Genomic DNA, 16,325 nt, shown 5'->3' with positions numbered 1-16,325 from the left:
TCCTATGCTCAATGCATTGACCAATAAAGGAAAGCCTTCTTCACTATCCTATCTACATGCGACACTACTTTCAAGGGACTATGAATCGGCACTCCAAGGTCTCTTTATTCAGCAACACTCCCCAGGATCTTAATATGAAGTGTTACGTCCTGCTTTGATTTGCTTTTCCAAAGTGCAGCAACTCGCATCTAACTAAATTAAATTCCATCTGTCACTTGATCAAGATCCCATTGTACTTCTTCACTGTCCACTACACCTCCAATGTTGGTGTCATCTGCAAACTTACTAACTATACTTCCTATTTTCACATCCAAATCATTTATATAAAAGTGACGAAAACCAGTGGACCCAGCACCAATCCTTGTGGCACACTACTGATCACGGGCCTCCAGTCTGAAAAGCAACCCTCCACCACCACCTTCTATCAAGCCAGTCTGCAAATGCCTAATTCTCCCCGTACTCCATGAGATCTAAGCTTGCTCACCAGTCTCCCCCGAGGAACCTTGTAGAACGCCTCAATGAAGTCCATATAGATCAAGACTACTGCTCTGCCGTCATCAATTCTCTTCGTTACTTCAAAAAAACTCAACCAAGTTCACGAGACATGATATCCCACGCACAATCCTGCTGACTATCCCTAATCAGTCTCACCACCGATGTCAGGCTCACCGGTCTATAGTTCCCTGGCTTGTCCTTACAACCTTTCTTAAATAGCGGCACCATGTTAGCCAACCTCCAGCCTTCCGGCACCTCATCGGTGACGATCGATGATACAAGCTTCTCAACAAGGGACCCAGCGATCACTTCCCTAGCTTCCCAGAGTTCTAGGGTACACCTGATCAGGTCCTGAGGATTTATCCACTTTTATGCATTTCAAAACACCCAGCACCACCACCTCTGTAATATGGACATTTTTCAAGATGTCACCATTTATTTCCCCACATTTCCCCCATGTCCTTCTCCAAATAAACACAGATACAAAATACTCGTTTAGTATCTCCATCTCCTGCAGCTCCACACATTGGCTGCCTTGCTGATCTTTGAGGGGCCCTATTATGTCCCCAGTTACAAGTCACAGTGGACATGTAAATAAACATCTCGAAAAAGGTTGTATAGAAAATATCTAACCTAGTGTTGGAATAGTGTGTGCAACTCTGGTCTCCCTCCTATCGGAAGGATGTTATGAAACTTGAAAGGGTTCAGAAAAGATTTACAAGGATGTCGCCAAGTTTAGAAGATTTGAGCTATAGGGAGAGGCTGTGTACATTGCGGCTATTTTCCCTGGAATGTCAGAGGCTGAGGGATGACTTTATAGAAGTTTGTACAATCATGAAGGGCAAGGATAGTGTAAATAGACAAGGTCTTTTGCCTGGGGTGGGGAAAGAGTCCAGAACTACAGAGCATAGGTTTAAGGGGAGAGGCGAACAGTTTAAAAGGGACCCAACAGGGAAGCTTTTCAGAAAGGGTGGTCCTTGGTGGTGGGGTCCGTTTGGAGGTGGTTAAATGACGAAGGATGATCCGATGTATCTGGAGGTTGGTGGGGTGGTAGGTGAGGACTAGTGGGGTTTTGTCCTGGTGGCGATTGGAGGGGCAGGGTTCAAGGGCGGAGGAGCGGGAAGTGGAGGAGATGCGGTGGAGAGCATTGTCAACCACGTCTGAGGGGAAATTGCGGTCTTTGAAGAAGGAGGCCCTCACTTCCCTCCAAGGCCCCAAGGGATCCTTCCATATCCGTCAGAAATTCACTTGCACCTCCACACACATCATTTACTGCATCCGCTGCACCCAATGTGGACTCCTATACATTGGGAGACAGGCCGCCTACTCGCGGAACATTTCAGAGAACACCTCTGGGACATCCGCACCAACCAACCCAACCCGTGGCTAAACACTTTAACTCCCCTTCCACTCCGCCAAGGACATGCTGGTCCTTGGAAATGGGAGGATTGGAAAGAGAAGTTGTTCAGAGTGAGGACCAGTTCAGTCTGTCGAAGGAGGGTGTCAGTGGAAGGGTACTGGTTGGTTCGGCTGGAAAGGAAGAAGCAGAGAGCTTTGAGGCCTTTGTGATGGGGGATGGAGGTGTATCGGGACTGGATGTCCATGGTGAAGATAAGGCGTTGGGGGCAGGGGAAGCGAAAATCATAGAGGAGGTGGAGGGCGTGGGTGGTGTCCCGACCGTAGGTGGGGAGTTCTTGGATTAAGGGGGACAGGACCGTGGCAAGGTATGCAGAAATGGGTTCGGTGGGGCAGGAGCAGGCTGAGACGGGTTGTGGGACTATGAGATTGGAGGCAGTGGATGGGAGGTCCCCTGAGGTGATGAGGTTATGGATGGTCTGGGAGATGGTGGTTTGGTGGTGGGGGGTGGGGTCATGGTCAAGGGGACGGTAGGAGGAGGTATCTGCGAGCTGGCGTTTAGCCTCAGCAATATAAAGATCGGTGCGCCAAACTACCACCGCGCCTCCCTTGTCTGCCAGTTTGATGGTGAGGCTGGGGTTAGAGCGGAGGGAGAGGAAGGCTGCACGTTCCGAGGGTGAGAGGGGTAGAGAGGTTGAGGCAGTCAATGTTACGGCGGCAATTGGCTATGAAGAGATTGAGGGCGGGTAAGAGGCCAGCACGGGGTGTCCAGATGGATGAGGTGTGTTGGAGGCGGGAGAAGGGGTTGTCAGAGGGTGGGTGGGAGTCCTGGTTGGAGAAGTAGGCGCGGAGGAGAAGGCGGCGGAAGAATGGTTCGATGTCTTGCCGTGTGTTGAATTCGTTAATCCGGGAGCGTAGGGGGATGAAGGTGAGGCCTCTGCTGAGGATTGATCTTTCATCCTCAGAGAGGGGTAGTTCTGGAGGGATGGGAGGGCTGAGTCATCGGACCTGGTGTGGGGCTGGAGCTGGGATTGGGGGCGGGGTTAGGTGATCTCTGCCCCTGTGCCGATCCCCGCCCCCACGCCTAACCTCTGCACCAACCAACCCAACTGCCCCGTGGCTGAACACTCTAATTCCCCCTCCCACTCCGCCAAGGGCATGCAGGTCCTTGGCCGCCTCCATCGCCAGTCCATGGCAACACGACGCCTGGAGGAAGAGCGACTCATCTTCTGCCTAGGAACCCTCCAATCACGAGGGATGAATACAGATTTCTCCAGCTTCATTTCCCCTCCCCCCACCTTTTCTCAGTCCCAACCCTCAGACTCAGCACCGCCTTCTTGACCTGCAATCTTTTTCCCGACCTCTCCGCCCCCACCCCCACCCATCGCATTCCCAACGCCCCTCCCCCAAGTTTTTCCTCCCTACCTTTTATCTTAGCCTGCTTGGCACACCCTCCTTATTCCTGAAGAAGGGCTTATGCCCAAAACGTCGATTCTCCTTCTCCTTTGATGCTTAGAGAGATATGGGCCAAGTATTGGCAAATGGGACTAATATAATTCAGGATATCTGGTTGGCATGAACGAGTTGGACCAAAGGGTCTATTTCTATGCCACTATATGAAAAATATTTCCTAACACCACCAAATTAAACCCAGAATGAAGGTAAAATATAGGCAAGATATTTGTATTTTCATGAGAAACAAATATTTGGAATTTTGTAGTAGTATAACATGCTAAATAGGAACTTTTAGTCCTATTTTGTACAAATAAGTATTGGTGACACACCTTGAGCTGATCCTGTGAGAGCAGGGTTGGTGGTCTTGGTCTCCACAGTAGTTGGCAGAAGCGATCCTTGGTATTTTTCTGTAGGAGACGTCCTTGGAAAGTCCACATCCAGTATGCATTATCCACCTAAGACATACATAAAACACAAGCAGACAGAAACACGTGTATTCCAGGTAGTATGGAATACCTATCCTTTCAAACACTAAAATAAAACAAATAACTGCAGATGCTGGAGATCTGAAACAAAAACGAAGGGCTGGAGAAACTCAGCAGGTCTATTTTCTCCCCATAGATATTGTCAGACCTGCAGAATCTTTCTGGCAATTTCTGTTTTTGTCCCTTTTCTGGCTATCTCAAATATATTTGTTCCCTGACCTTTGCTGATACAACTTTCAAACTGCACACTATAAAGAATTGTGAGTAGTCAAAGCCATCAGTTCCTCGCCCATCCCCACTGTGAAGAGAAACATTTCTCAGGATCTTGAACCATGTTACTTTATGGGGAGAGTACAATATGACCCCATGGCAGTTTGAAAACACAATTTTGCATCAAGTTTCTACAGGATTCGCTGTAGAAGAATGATGCAAGTATTAGTCACTGTTCAGAATTGAACAGGCTATCCTCGGCTTGATGGGTAAAGATTTAGGACTTGAAATGTAATAAATGCAAAGAGATTAGCCCAGTTGCTAACTTCACCCCAGTCTAATAGAAATTTGGAATCCTGATATTGAGCGAAGTATATTAACCTTACCTTGTGACTCCACCATGACACTGAAGTTACTACATATCGTCCTGTTGGGTCCCATTCAACATCAGAAGCCATATAATGCTCAGCTACATTCATCAGCGTGCAATCTGATGTGTCGTAAAATGCCAAAGCACCATTCATGCTACAGATTCAGAATATTTTAATTTTAGAACAAGATATTCACATCCTAACATTATAATTACTATTACTAAGTTTATATGTTCACTTTCACCCATCTAGGTACATTCATACTAGAAGGACCTCAGAAAGCAAAATGTGGTGACCAGTCAGGGAAAATTCACTGGTGAGCCTGTAAGCAGTAAATGTGGAAAAGAAACAGCTTGGAAGAACCATGAACAATAGACAAGCAAGTGGCAGCAAAAGCAAGGTCTGGGGAGGGAAAGAGGGGAAGAAATTGCTTTGGTGTTTTTTTTTCTCTCAAAGGGCAATTCAAAAGGGGGAGAACAAAATTGCAAAGGGGAAGAGAAGTAGCTGTAAGGAAAACAGTATACATTTCTCAATAAAGGACTATTCAGTTAACTGGAAGACAGGAATATCTGAAATCAGAGATAATGAATTCCTCGAAATTAACGTAAAACCTTTAGTTTAACGCCACAAACATTCAGGTACTCTTATTAGAGAAAGATGTACAGCATGCTAATGTAATGAATGCTGTGTAAATTGTTTTGACATCTGAGATCTCGTAAAAGCGGTAGTAAGTGCCTGATTAAAATATTTCAGCATTGTGCTTGTGGAAAGGAAATGCATGGGCTGTGACTTTTACGAATCCAGAGGTGGTTATTTAGGGTTATTCCTGTATGTGTGCATGAATGCATGCCAGTTATTTACAAAGAGGTGTCTGCGAAATCAATACTGTTTGTGTTGTCACTTCAAATTCATGGAAGTTTGAGTTTATTGAAGGTATTAATGAACTATTCTTATTCTCCTTTTGAATCCCAAATATGGCTTATATCAATAGAAATGCAGAAGATATTTTGAAAGAGACTGCTTTACCCAGTAAATGAGTCTGAAAGTAAAGGGGTGAAAATAAAAAAGCAGCCTTAAATTAAAAATCAAAATCAACTTGGACTGGTTAGTGTCCACATTAACCTTTTTCATTGGTTGATAGGAATCTTGACAAACTTTCAAAGTGAATAACACAAATCAGAATTGAGAATGCTACAGGAATATACAAATAAGTGAATAGTTGTCGGGGTCGTGAAACAAAACAAGAATAACTTCTTCCTATAGTTTTCTCCATTGACTGTTGCATTGTGTGAAAATAGGTATTGAGCATACAAAAATCAGCCACCATCATGAGCGCATTTTTCTCGTTCTCAAAAACTGGCAGATCATTTTGGGCCATTCTTGAATTACAGCCGCCTTAATTTTTATCTATCCATTATTGTCAGTTAAACCTCATTAAATCAGTATTTTTACCTTATGGGTGACTGCGGGAAGTTATGTTTGCATCATATCTGACAAAATAAACTACAGTTCAGAATCTTTATCATTCACATTAGTAATTTCTTCCAGTCATCATTTCTCTTCCTCGCAGACATCTCAATGTTATTGTGGTTCTGTTCGCCGAGCTGGAAATTTGTGTTGCAGACGTTTCGTCCCCTGTCTAGGTGACATCCTCAGTGCTTGGGAGGCTCCTGTGAAGCACTTCTGTGATGTTTCCTCCAGCTTTTATAGTTGTTTGAATCTGCTGCTTCCGGTTGTCAGTTCCAGCTGTCCGCTGCAGTGGCCGGTATATTGGGTCCAGGTCGATGTGCTTGTTGACTGAATCTGTGGATGAGTGCCATGCCTCTAGGAATCCCCTCATTTCCGAACTGACAGCCAGACTACTTCGACCACTAGGACTCATAACAGCACACAAACCAACTGCCACTCTCAGACAACAACTCACCAGGACAAAGGACCCGATGCCCAGCATGTGCAAAACCAACGTAGTATACAAAATCCCATGAAAGGACTGCACAAAACACAATATAGGACAAACAGGAAGACAGCTAACGATCCGCATCCATGAACACCAACTAGACACGAAACGACACGACCAGCTATCCTTAGTAGCCACACACGCAGATGACAAGCAACATGAGTTCGACTGGGACAACGCTACTATTATAGGACAAGCCAAACAGAGAACAGCCAGGGAATTCCTAGAGGTTCCCAGAGGCATGGCACTCATCCACAGATTCAATCAACAAGCACATCGACCTGGACCTAATATACCGGCCACTGCAGCGGACAGCTGGAACTGACAACCGGAAGCGGCAGATACAAACCACTATAAATGCTGGAGGAAACATCACAGAAGCGCTTCACAGAAGGCTCCCAAGCACTGAGGATGTCACCTAGACAGGGGACGAAATGTCTGCAAAACAAATTCCCAGCTCGGCAAACAGAACCACAACAACGAGCACCCGAGCTACAAATCTTCTCACAAAACTTTGAATCTCAATGTTATGATAATACCCATTTAGAGAAATTCAACTTACCAGGAACAACAGACGTGTTCTGAATGTCTCACATTAAATACCGCACCATCACTCACCTCCTTAAACCAGCCAATACCACAAATTGTCCTTGTGGACTCCAAAAGATACTGTTAGCTTGCTGCTTATCAAACATTTCTATGAAGAAAATAAACAAGAGGACGTCAATTCTGCCACCACAGATTGAAGTAACTATTAATTTACTATCCTTACCTAATTTGTTTTTTCCCTTAAACAAATGACTGCAGCAATGATTAGGACAGTTAACTACCTTCAGTAAACACAGCTGTTCTAACAAATACCAACAGTTCTATGGCACAACCACAGAAGATTAACACATCTTTTAAAAAAGCAACCAATCATGTCGTCATACATATGTAGGCTCCAGTATATGGTTGATATACGTGCGTTTTGCTTGTCTTTGGACTTCTTGCTTTCCTTCTTCATTAGGAAAAGCAGTGTGGGTGCAGGCTCCAAAGGAAAATGTTTTACACCAGATTTCAAACATCAAGCCCAGAGGTAACCACATTTTTTGTGCAGGCAAATTAAATGAACGACGGTGAAGTAAAATGTTTCGCTTTTAAAGTGCCTTTCATGGTCACTGAACATCTCAAAATGCTTCACAATTAAACATATTGGAGATATATCACTATTGTAATGCAGGACATGTGACAGGTAATTTGTACACAGCACACTCCCGTTACAATAACGCAAAAGTGACCAGATAGGTTTATTTAACAATGCTGACTGTGGGAAAAATATTGGCCATGACCCTGGGAAGACCATAGAAGCAGGAATAGTAGTAGATAGGCTAGTCTAAAAAAGGTGTTTGGAGCACTTGCCTTCATTGCTCAGTCCTTTGAGTATAGGAGTTGGGAAGAGTCATATTGAGATTGTGTAGGACATGGATGAGGCCTCTTCTGGAATACTGTGTCCAGTTCTAGTCGCCCAGTTATAGGAAGGGGATTGTTAAACTGGAGGGGGTTCAGAAGAGATTTACCAAGATGCTGCTTTGAACGGAAAGTTTGAATTATAAAGAAAGGCTGGATAGGCTAGACTTTTTCGACCGGAGAGGAGGTGGTTGAGAGGTGACCTTCGAAGAAGTTGATAAAATCACGAGTGATATAGAAAGAGTTAATGGATGGGAAATTTCAAGGCTAGAGGACAATTTTTAAGGCGACAGGAGAGATTTAAAAATGACATGAGGGGCAATTTTCTTTTTAAAAGACTGGTTCACGCCTAGAATGAGCTTCCTGAGGAAATGGTGGCTGAGAGCACAACTACAACATTTTCCAGACAATTGGATAAGTATATGAATCGGAAAGGTTTGGAGGGATATGGGCCAGGAGCAGGCAGAGTGGGACTAGCTTAGATTGGGATTATGTTCAGCATGAACTGGTTGGACTAAAGTGTCTGTTTCCATGCTGTATGACTATCTAGGCCATTTGTCTCCTGGTGTCTACTCCACCATTCAATAGGACCATGGCCAATCCAACACAAATCCAATTTCCTGCCTTTTCTCCCATAACCCTCGATTCCCTGAATGATCAAGTCTTTGTTAATCACGTATAGAACCTCGGTGAGTATCCACAATGTGAAAAGGATATAGAAGCACTGGAGAAAGTATAAAGAAGGACGATACTAGAACAGATGGGATAGACGTATCAGGAAAGGCAGTAGCGATGACTGGAATTGCATTTATTTAACACAAAATGTTCAACATTAATAGGCAGTCATTACAGAAATGCCATGGGATACTTATGCAGGAAGAAAAATGAAGTTAAGGAATGGATAATGCTGAGCAAATTTGAGTTGTGTCCCATTTTACAAAATGAAGTTGCTTTAGCAACTCGGATTTAGATTAAAACCTTTTTTCAGATGGTTGAGTCATGGTTTGGCTGTTGTCTAACAACAAAGCACGTGTGATATAATTCATATTCAGGTTTTGTGGTGTAATACTAACAAGCAGTTGACAGTTTATATTTTCTCAAAAACTGAGGGTGGTGGTGGTGGTGGTGATAATAAGAGACTTTCATAAAATTATGAGATGCAGGGTAGGTGCAGGAAAAACCAGTACTTGCTGGATTAACCAACACGAGAAACCATATGATCACAAAAAAATCCAAAGGGGAGTTACTTACTGATGAGTTCAATCTTGCCATTATTCTTTACATGGTAGAAAGATACTGATATTCTGGGTGTCTCTCCATGTAGCACAGCAAATTTACTTCCATTTGGTTCCCAAGCAAAAGCGATAATACCCTCTAACATAAACGCAAAAGAAAATATAAATCAATATTTACTTAATTAAAATGCACTAACGATTTCTCAATTTTTAAAGCATTATCAAGGATAAATTTTATACTCACTTCAAAAACTTATCACTTCCCTTAGCAAAATAAATTGCGATAGGTGTTAGCTTAGTATGTAACTGTTTTGTTGTTATTTCATAGATACGTGTGTATTTCCTCATGGCCAAATAAAAATTATCCAATAGCTTGAAATAGACTGTTTTAGTGAAACAGTGCCAGAAATTTTTACACAAATGCAATTTGAAACACCAGGCATTTCAATTTCAGCAACTTTACAATAGGATAACAGAAGGTCACTGAGCACATTTTTAGTAGAACTTTCAAAACAATAAGCAGGGAAAGAAAAACAAACATTTGGAGAAATTTGAGTTAACAAAGGAGAGCCAGCACATATTTATAAAAATGCAGAAAACCATACTTGCTTAATCAAATTGAATTTCTTTGAAGAAATAACAGTAAAGATTGCTAAAGGGGAAGAAGTAGCTGCTGTCCATATGAATTTTATGGAAAATATTACAAAATTATGGTTCACAGAAATTTGTCAGTATTAGTTTAGATAAAATATTGCCTGATGGAATAGGAGATTATAATTGGTTGATAGTAAATAATTGAATTTTTTGACTGGGAGGTGGTAGTGTCTCAGTGGTAGAACCATTGCACAACATTTTTTGATGATCCCAAACTTTGGAGATCTGGTTCACAATGAGGATGATACCAATAATTGCACTGCAACAGGTCAATCATCAGCTTGCAGAATGGGTAGACAGAATTTAATACAAAAAAATGTGAGATCACACATTTGGCAGAAAGGAAGGGAAGACTTGACGGTGAGCTTTAAAGAGTGGAGTGAAAGAAGATCTGAGGATGCATATATCTTTGGCAAAGCACAAGGGAACTTGAACTTCATAACAGTAGTACAAACACAGACATAGCAAGGATGCTCCTCAGATGCTGTCTGAACTGCTGTGATCTTCCAGCACCACTAATCCAAAATCTGGTTTCCAGCATCGGCAGTCATTGTTTTTACATAGTAAGGATGAGTCTATGTAAAGTTCAGGTTAAGCAACGACTGGAGGGCTGTGTTCAGTTCTGGTCAACAAATGTCACAGGCCCCTCAGCCCAACTTGTCTAAGTCAACCAGGTTTCCTAAACTGAACTAGTTTCATTTGCCTGTATTTGGCATCCCTCTGAACCTTTCCTATCCATGTATTTGTCTAAATGTCTTTTAAATACTGTAGTTGTACTTGTCTCCACCACTTCCTCTAGCAGCTCATTCCATATAGGCACCACCTGTCAGAATAAATTGCCCCTCAGGTCTCTTTCAAGTCTTTCCCCCTTTCACATTAAACCTATGCCCTCTAATTTTGAACTCCCCAATCCTTGGGGAAAGACTTTGGTGCCTTATGATTTTATAAATCTCTTTAAACCTCAGCCTCTTACGCTTTAGGGGAAAAAGTCCCACCCAATCCATTCTCTCCTTATAACTTAAACATTTCAGTCTTGATAACATCTTGTAAATCTTTCTTGTATTCTTTCCAGTCTAATAACATCCTTCCAATTGCAGAGCTACTAAAATTGCATACATTACTCCAAATATGGCCTAACAGCTGTAACATGGCATTCTGACTCCTGGATTCAGTACTCTGACTGACGAAAGTAAGCATGTCAAACTCCTTCACCACCCGGTGTGAGATGCAACTTCCATGAAACTATGTACCTGGACCCCTAGGTCTCTGTTCAACAACTTTCCCCAGAGCCCTGCCCTTGTTTGTCTTACCAAAATACAACACCTTCGATTTGACTGAATTAAACTCCATCTGCCAATCCTTGACCTCCTGGCCCAGTTGATGTCACTGTGTTGAGATAAACTTCTTCGCTGTCCACTTTCCCACCAATTTTGGTGTCGTCTGCAAACTTACTAACCATGCCTCATATTTTCATCCAAATCTTCACAGGGCACTTGGGTTGGAGCAGCAGTCGGGAAACCCTGCAGTAGCTTGGAGGGGGGTACAGAGTAACCTGTAAGGCTATAAATCTAGTGTGGTGCAGATAAAGCAGGAATCCTCAGTGCGGCTTCTGTTGACATCACAACATCAAAAGGTGAGAAAGGCTCCAAATTGATGTGTCCTGGACACCTAACAGCTACTGGACAGTTACAATGGGAACTTAGTCACAATTTATCTTTTCATAACCTTAGTGATGGAGTAGGAAGTCTAACAAAATAGAACAGTTATTCTTGTCTAAGGCATTAATTGTAAGTTTAAAAGATATCAGGAGAGGTCAGTCAAGCCGAATGTGTGGCATGTCTTATGTGGATGGTCCTGCACACTGCCATGATTGTTGATGATAACATGTGCAGGTGGTGCTCCCAGGTGCAGAAGCTGAAAGTACTGGCCTTGGAGTTTGAGCAGCAGCTGGAGACGTTGTTGCACATCTATGAAGCGGAGAGTTATGTGGTTAGCAATTTTAGAGAGGTGACCACACTGCAGCTCAATTGACTACAGGAAAGAAGGGAATGGGTGACCATCAGATTGTCCAGAAAGAACAGGCAGGTATTGGAATCCCCTGGAGTCCCACTCACTAACTGGTATTTCATTTTGGAAGCTGATGAGGATGCTGGTACCTCAAAGGAATGCAGTTACAGTTAAAGTTTCTAGCACCAGAACGGCTTAACTGTCCAAATGCGACAGTAGCAATGAGGAAGAGGAGAAGAAGAAAGGAAAGCCAATACAGATAGGGGGATTCTTTGATTAGGAAAGCAGACAGATGCGACTCCAAGATATGTTGCCTTCATGGTGCAAGTGTCAGGGATGTCACTGAACGGCTGCAGGTCATCCTAAAAGGGGAGGGCGATGAGTTAAGAGATCGTAGTATATTTTAGTACCAAAAATATGGGCAAGGTATGGAATGAGGTCTTGCATCAAGAATTTCAGCTATTACAAGGGGCATAGCTTTAAATTAAGGTGGGGTAGGTATAGGACAGATGTTAGGGGTAGGTTCTTTACTCAGCGAGTCTTGAGTTCATGGAATGCCCTGCCAGTAGCAGTGGTGGACTCTCCCTCATTATGGGCATTTAAGCGGGCATTGGATAGGCATATGGAGGATAGTGGGCTAGTGTAGGTTAGGTGGGCTTGGATCGGCGCAACATTGAGGGCCGAAGGGCCTGTACTGCGCTGTATTCTTCTATGTTCTATAATTCTGGGAGCTAGGCAGTAGATTCAAAAGCAGGACCTCAAATGGTTGTAACCCCTGGACATAGGAAATAGGGAGGTATTGAAGGCTCTGATGGGCTTAAATAAAAAGACAAATCCTCTGGCCCAGATGAACTGCATCCCAGTTTGCTAACGGAGGCAAGGCAGGAAATTGCAGGGACACATTTTTAAATTCGGCTCAGGTTTAAGTTGAGAGGAGAAAGATTTAAAAGGGAACTAAGGGATAACTTTTTTGTGTAGAGGGTGGCGTGTCTTTGGAATAAGCTGCCAGAGAAAGTGGAGGAGGCTGGTACAATTACAACATTTAAAAAGCATCTGGGTACATAAATAGGAAGGGTTTAGAGGTATATGAGCCAAATGCTGGCAAACAGAATTAAAATTAATTTGGGATACCTGTTCAGCATGGAAAAGTTGGATAAAGAGTTGGATATTTCCATGCTGTACAACTCCACGACTCTGGCCACGGAGGATATACCAGAGAACTGAAGGAAGGCAAATGTGGTTTCACTTTTCAAGAATGGTGGTAGAGATGAACCAGGGAATTAGAGACTGGTTAGCTTTGCATAGGGCAACTATTGGAGAAAATTCTGAAGGGGGGAAACTATTGGAGAAAATTCTGAAGGAGAGAATTAATACCTGCTTGGAAAGGCATTAGGTCAATTAGGGATAGTCAGCATAGCTTTGTCAGAGGGAGGTCATAATTAACAAATTTATTAGAATTTTTTGAAAATGTGATCAAGTGTATGGATGAGGGAAGTTCAACTGATGTAGTTTATATGGACTTCAGCAAAACCTTTGATAAGGTCCCACTTGAGACAGTTAAAGAACATGCAATTAAGGGAAACTGAGTGAAATGGAACAGAAACTTTGTAATGAGACAAAGAATCTCAGAATTCCTACAGGCTATTCGGCCCAAGTCCACATTGACCCTCCAAACTGCATCCCACCCAGACCCATCTCCCTACCTTTCCCTGTAACCCTACATTTCCTCTGGCTAATACACCTAATCACATCTATGGACTGTGGGAGGAAACTAGATGACCGGGCAGAAGCTCATGCAGACATGGGGAGAACATACAAACTCCATACAAACAGTTGCCCGAGGGTGAAACTGAACGTGGGTTCCTGGTACTGTGAGGCAGCAGTGGTAATCACTGAGCCACCGTTTAGCGAATAAAAAGATGGTGAGGTCTGGAAGAAAATAAAATGCTCATAAGTACCATTGCACATCCCAATGATATAATGGTTAAATGCATAAAACGTAACTCATGGACATTCCCACTGGAAACCTTATTATTTGTTATATTCATAAATGATGCAGATAAAAATGTTGTGGGAATTGTAGGTTACAAAAAAGCAGGTTGATCAAATGGGCAGACGGTAGTTAACCCTGATAAGAGCGAGGTGATGCACATTGGAAGAATAAATAAGATGGGGGTGTATTTAATGAATAGCAGGACACTGGGGAGAGATCTTGGGACAATTATTCTCACATCCTGGCAGAATTAAGGCGGCATATAGGACGCTTTCAGTTGTGGCATACAATGTAAGAGCAAGGAGATAAGGATGGAATTGAACAAAGCACTGAATTGACCACAGCTGGAGTTCTGCTCACTTCACTATAGGGTGTGATAGTACTAAAAGGGGTACAGAGGCTGTTGCGTGGAATGGAACAATTGAGCTATAAGGAGAGATTAGATAGGCTTGATTTGTTTTCTCTAAAAAGGAGAAGACAAAGGGAGGACATTATTGAAGTGTACAAGATTACAATGGGTATGGACAGGATGAATAGAGAACAGTTGATCCTCTTGGTCGAGGAGTCAGTCACAAGAGGCCATGGCTTTCGAGTAAGGGGCAGGAGATTCAGAGTGAACTGGGGGAAAAAACTTTCCCTCAGCGGGTGGAGGAGATCGGGACTGCATTTCCTGGGAAAGTAGTGGAGGCTGGAAACCTTATGACATTTAAAAATATTTGGATGAGCACTTGCAATATCATAACATTCAAAGATATGGGACAAGTGCAGGAAATTGGATTAGCATACTTTTAGTGGTAGTTATGTCAGCGCAGACTTGATGGGCCAAATGGCTTTTTCTGCGCTACATGAATCTGAAACATTTATACAAATGACGAAACACCAGCACACTGCTGGTCACAGGCCTCCAGTCGGATCAACCACCTTCTACCACCATCTTCTACCATCAAGCCAATTTTCTGTCCAACTGGCTAGCTCTCCCTGGATACCAAGTGATCTAACCTTACTAATTAGTCTACCATGTGAAACCCTGCCGAAGGCCTTGCTAAAGACCTTGGAGACAACATCGACCACTCTACCTTCATCCATGTTCTTAATCACTTCTTCAAAAAAACTCAATCATGTGGACTGTGGGAGGAAACTGGAACACCCTGCAGAAACCCACACAGACACAGGGAGAACGTGCAAACATTACACAGTCACCCAAGGACCCGGGTCTCTGGCACTGTGGGATAGCAGTGCTAATCACGAAGCCACTGAGTTTAAATAAGATGGCAAAAGTTTTTTTTTATTGATTAGCTCTGCTGCTTGGTCATTACTATTAATTACATGTTTTTGCTATCAATTTATTGCTTCAAATTGTTTCTCCTTTGAATGGAGGTTAGGGGCTCTCTTGTGGCACAGAGGCAACATTCCTACCCCAGAACCAGGAGGGCACAGTTCAAGGCCCATCTGCTTCAGAGATGTGTAACAACATCTCTATACAGGAACATCTCTAAGAACGAGCAGCAAGAGTAGGAAGAATGACTACTTCAATATAAAGTTATACAAATTAGTTAAGAGTCAACATTGGAACAGGTGACAGGGAACGATGCAATGTATGTCAATGAGTCTTTGTAGACAGCATAGAAAGTTGAGACAGCTATCAAAATAAACAGGTGATTCTTGGCTTTATAAATCAAGGCAGTGTGCAAAAATAAAAGAATACTATAATAAAACTCCATAAATGCTAGTGAGGCCTTATCTGGATGCAAAGTCTAGACATCACACATTCAGAAAAATGCAAAGGTTTCAGTGAAGATCATAAAAGATCAACAGGTATGGTGAAGGGATTAGAGAAACCTGTTCTCCATAAAGTATAAATATCACAAGCTGACAAAAGGATTTTAGCAGAGTAGAAAAGAATAAATTGCAGACTTGGCAAAATAAATTGCAACAGGAGAACATTTTTAAAGCAGTGAATATACCAGTTGAAAGGATAGTGAAAGCACCTTTAATAGACATCAAAGGAAAACTGGACAAGTACTCGGAAGGGTGAAGATTTGCAGGATTACGTGGAAAGAACAAGGCAGTCTGACAAGTTAGATTGCATTCTCAGAGCCAGTACAGGCATGATGAACCACCTCTCGTGTGTTGTGTACGACTTGGTCAGCATTGACGTGGTAGGGATGCACTAAGAAATTATAGTAATCTCATTTATTTATACATTACTTCAGCATTTTAAGTGTTCACACAGACGCAAAGGTAGTCTCCTTCACTCCATCAATCAGCATGCTTCATATTTCTAACATTTTCTAGGTAGAAAATGTATTCAGATCTCCTTTAAACCACTTACTCCTCATCTTAAAGTTGTGCCCTCTGGTCTTCAACGCATCTGCCACAGGGAAAATATTCTCAATGTACCCTACCTACACCTCTCAATTTTATATATCTCATCCAGATTCCCACCTACAGCTTCCAGGGAAAACAAAATCCAGTTTATCCAGTCTCTCCTCATAACTTCCCATTCCAGGCAACATACTGGTGAATGCCCTCTGTACCGTCTCCATTCAAATCACGCCTTCCCAATAGTATGTCGAGCTGAACTGCACACAGTATTCCACCTGTGGCTTAACCAATGCTCTATAAAGTTTCACAAGACTTCCTTGCTCCTATATCCTA

General features: G+C 42.8%; 1 protein-coding gene across 1 annotated transcript in view; it reads right to left on the bottom strand.

Moving 5' to 3' along the window:
- The window catches only part of eif3ba (eukaryotic translation initiation factor 3, subunit Ba), a 70,376-nt gene that overhangs the window by 13,188 nt on the left and 40,863 nt on the right, over window positions 1-16,325 (bottom strand). Inside the window, exons 9-12 of the mRNA XM_043711052.1 lie at window positions 9,030-9,170; window positions 6,948-7,026; window positions 4,388-4,526; window positions 3,636-3,761 (exon numbers count right to left, since the gene is read on the bottom strand). Of these exons, the coding sequence (XP_043566987.1) occupies window positions 3,636-3,761; window positions 4,388-4,526; window positions 6,948-7,026; window positions 9,030-9,170 (485 nt within the window). The remainder of the gene's footprint in view (window positions 1-3,635; window positions 3,762-4,387; window positions 4,527-6,947; window positions 7,027-9,029; window positions 9,171-16,325) is intronic.

The sequence above is a fragment of the Chiloscyllium plagiosum genome, chromosome 21 (genome assembly GCF_004010195.1).
Source record: "Chiloscyllium plagiosum isolate BGI_BamShark_2017 chromosome 21, ASM401019v2, whole genome shotgun sequence".
NCBI lineage: Eukaryota > Metazoa > Chordata > Chondrichthyes > Orectolobiformes > Hemiscylliidae > Chiloscyllium > Chiloscyllium plagiosum.
This window is presented reverse-complemented; position numbering and strand designations above follow the sequence as displayed.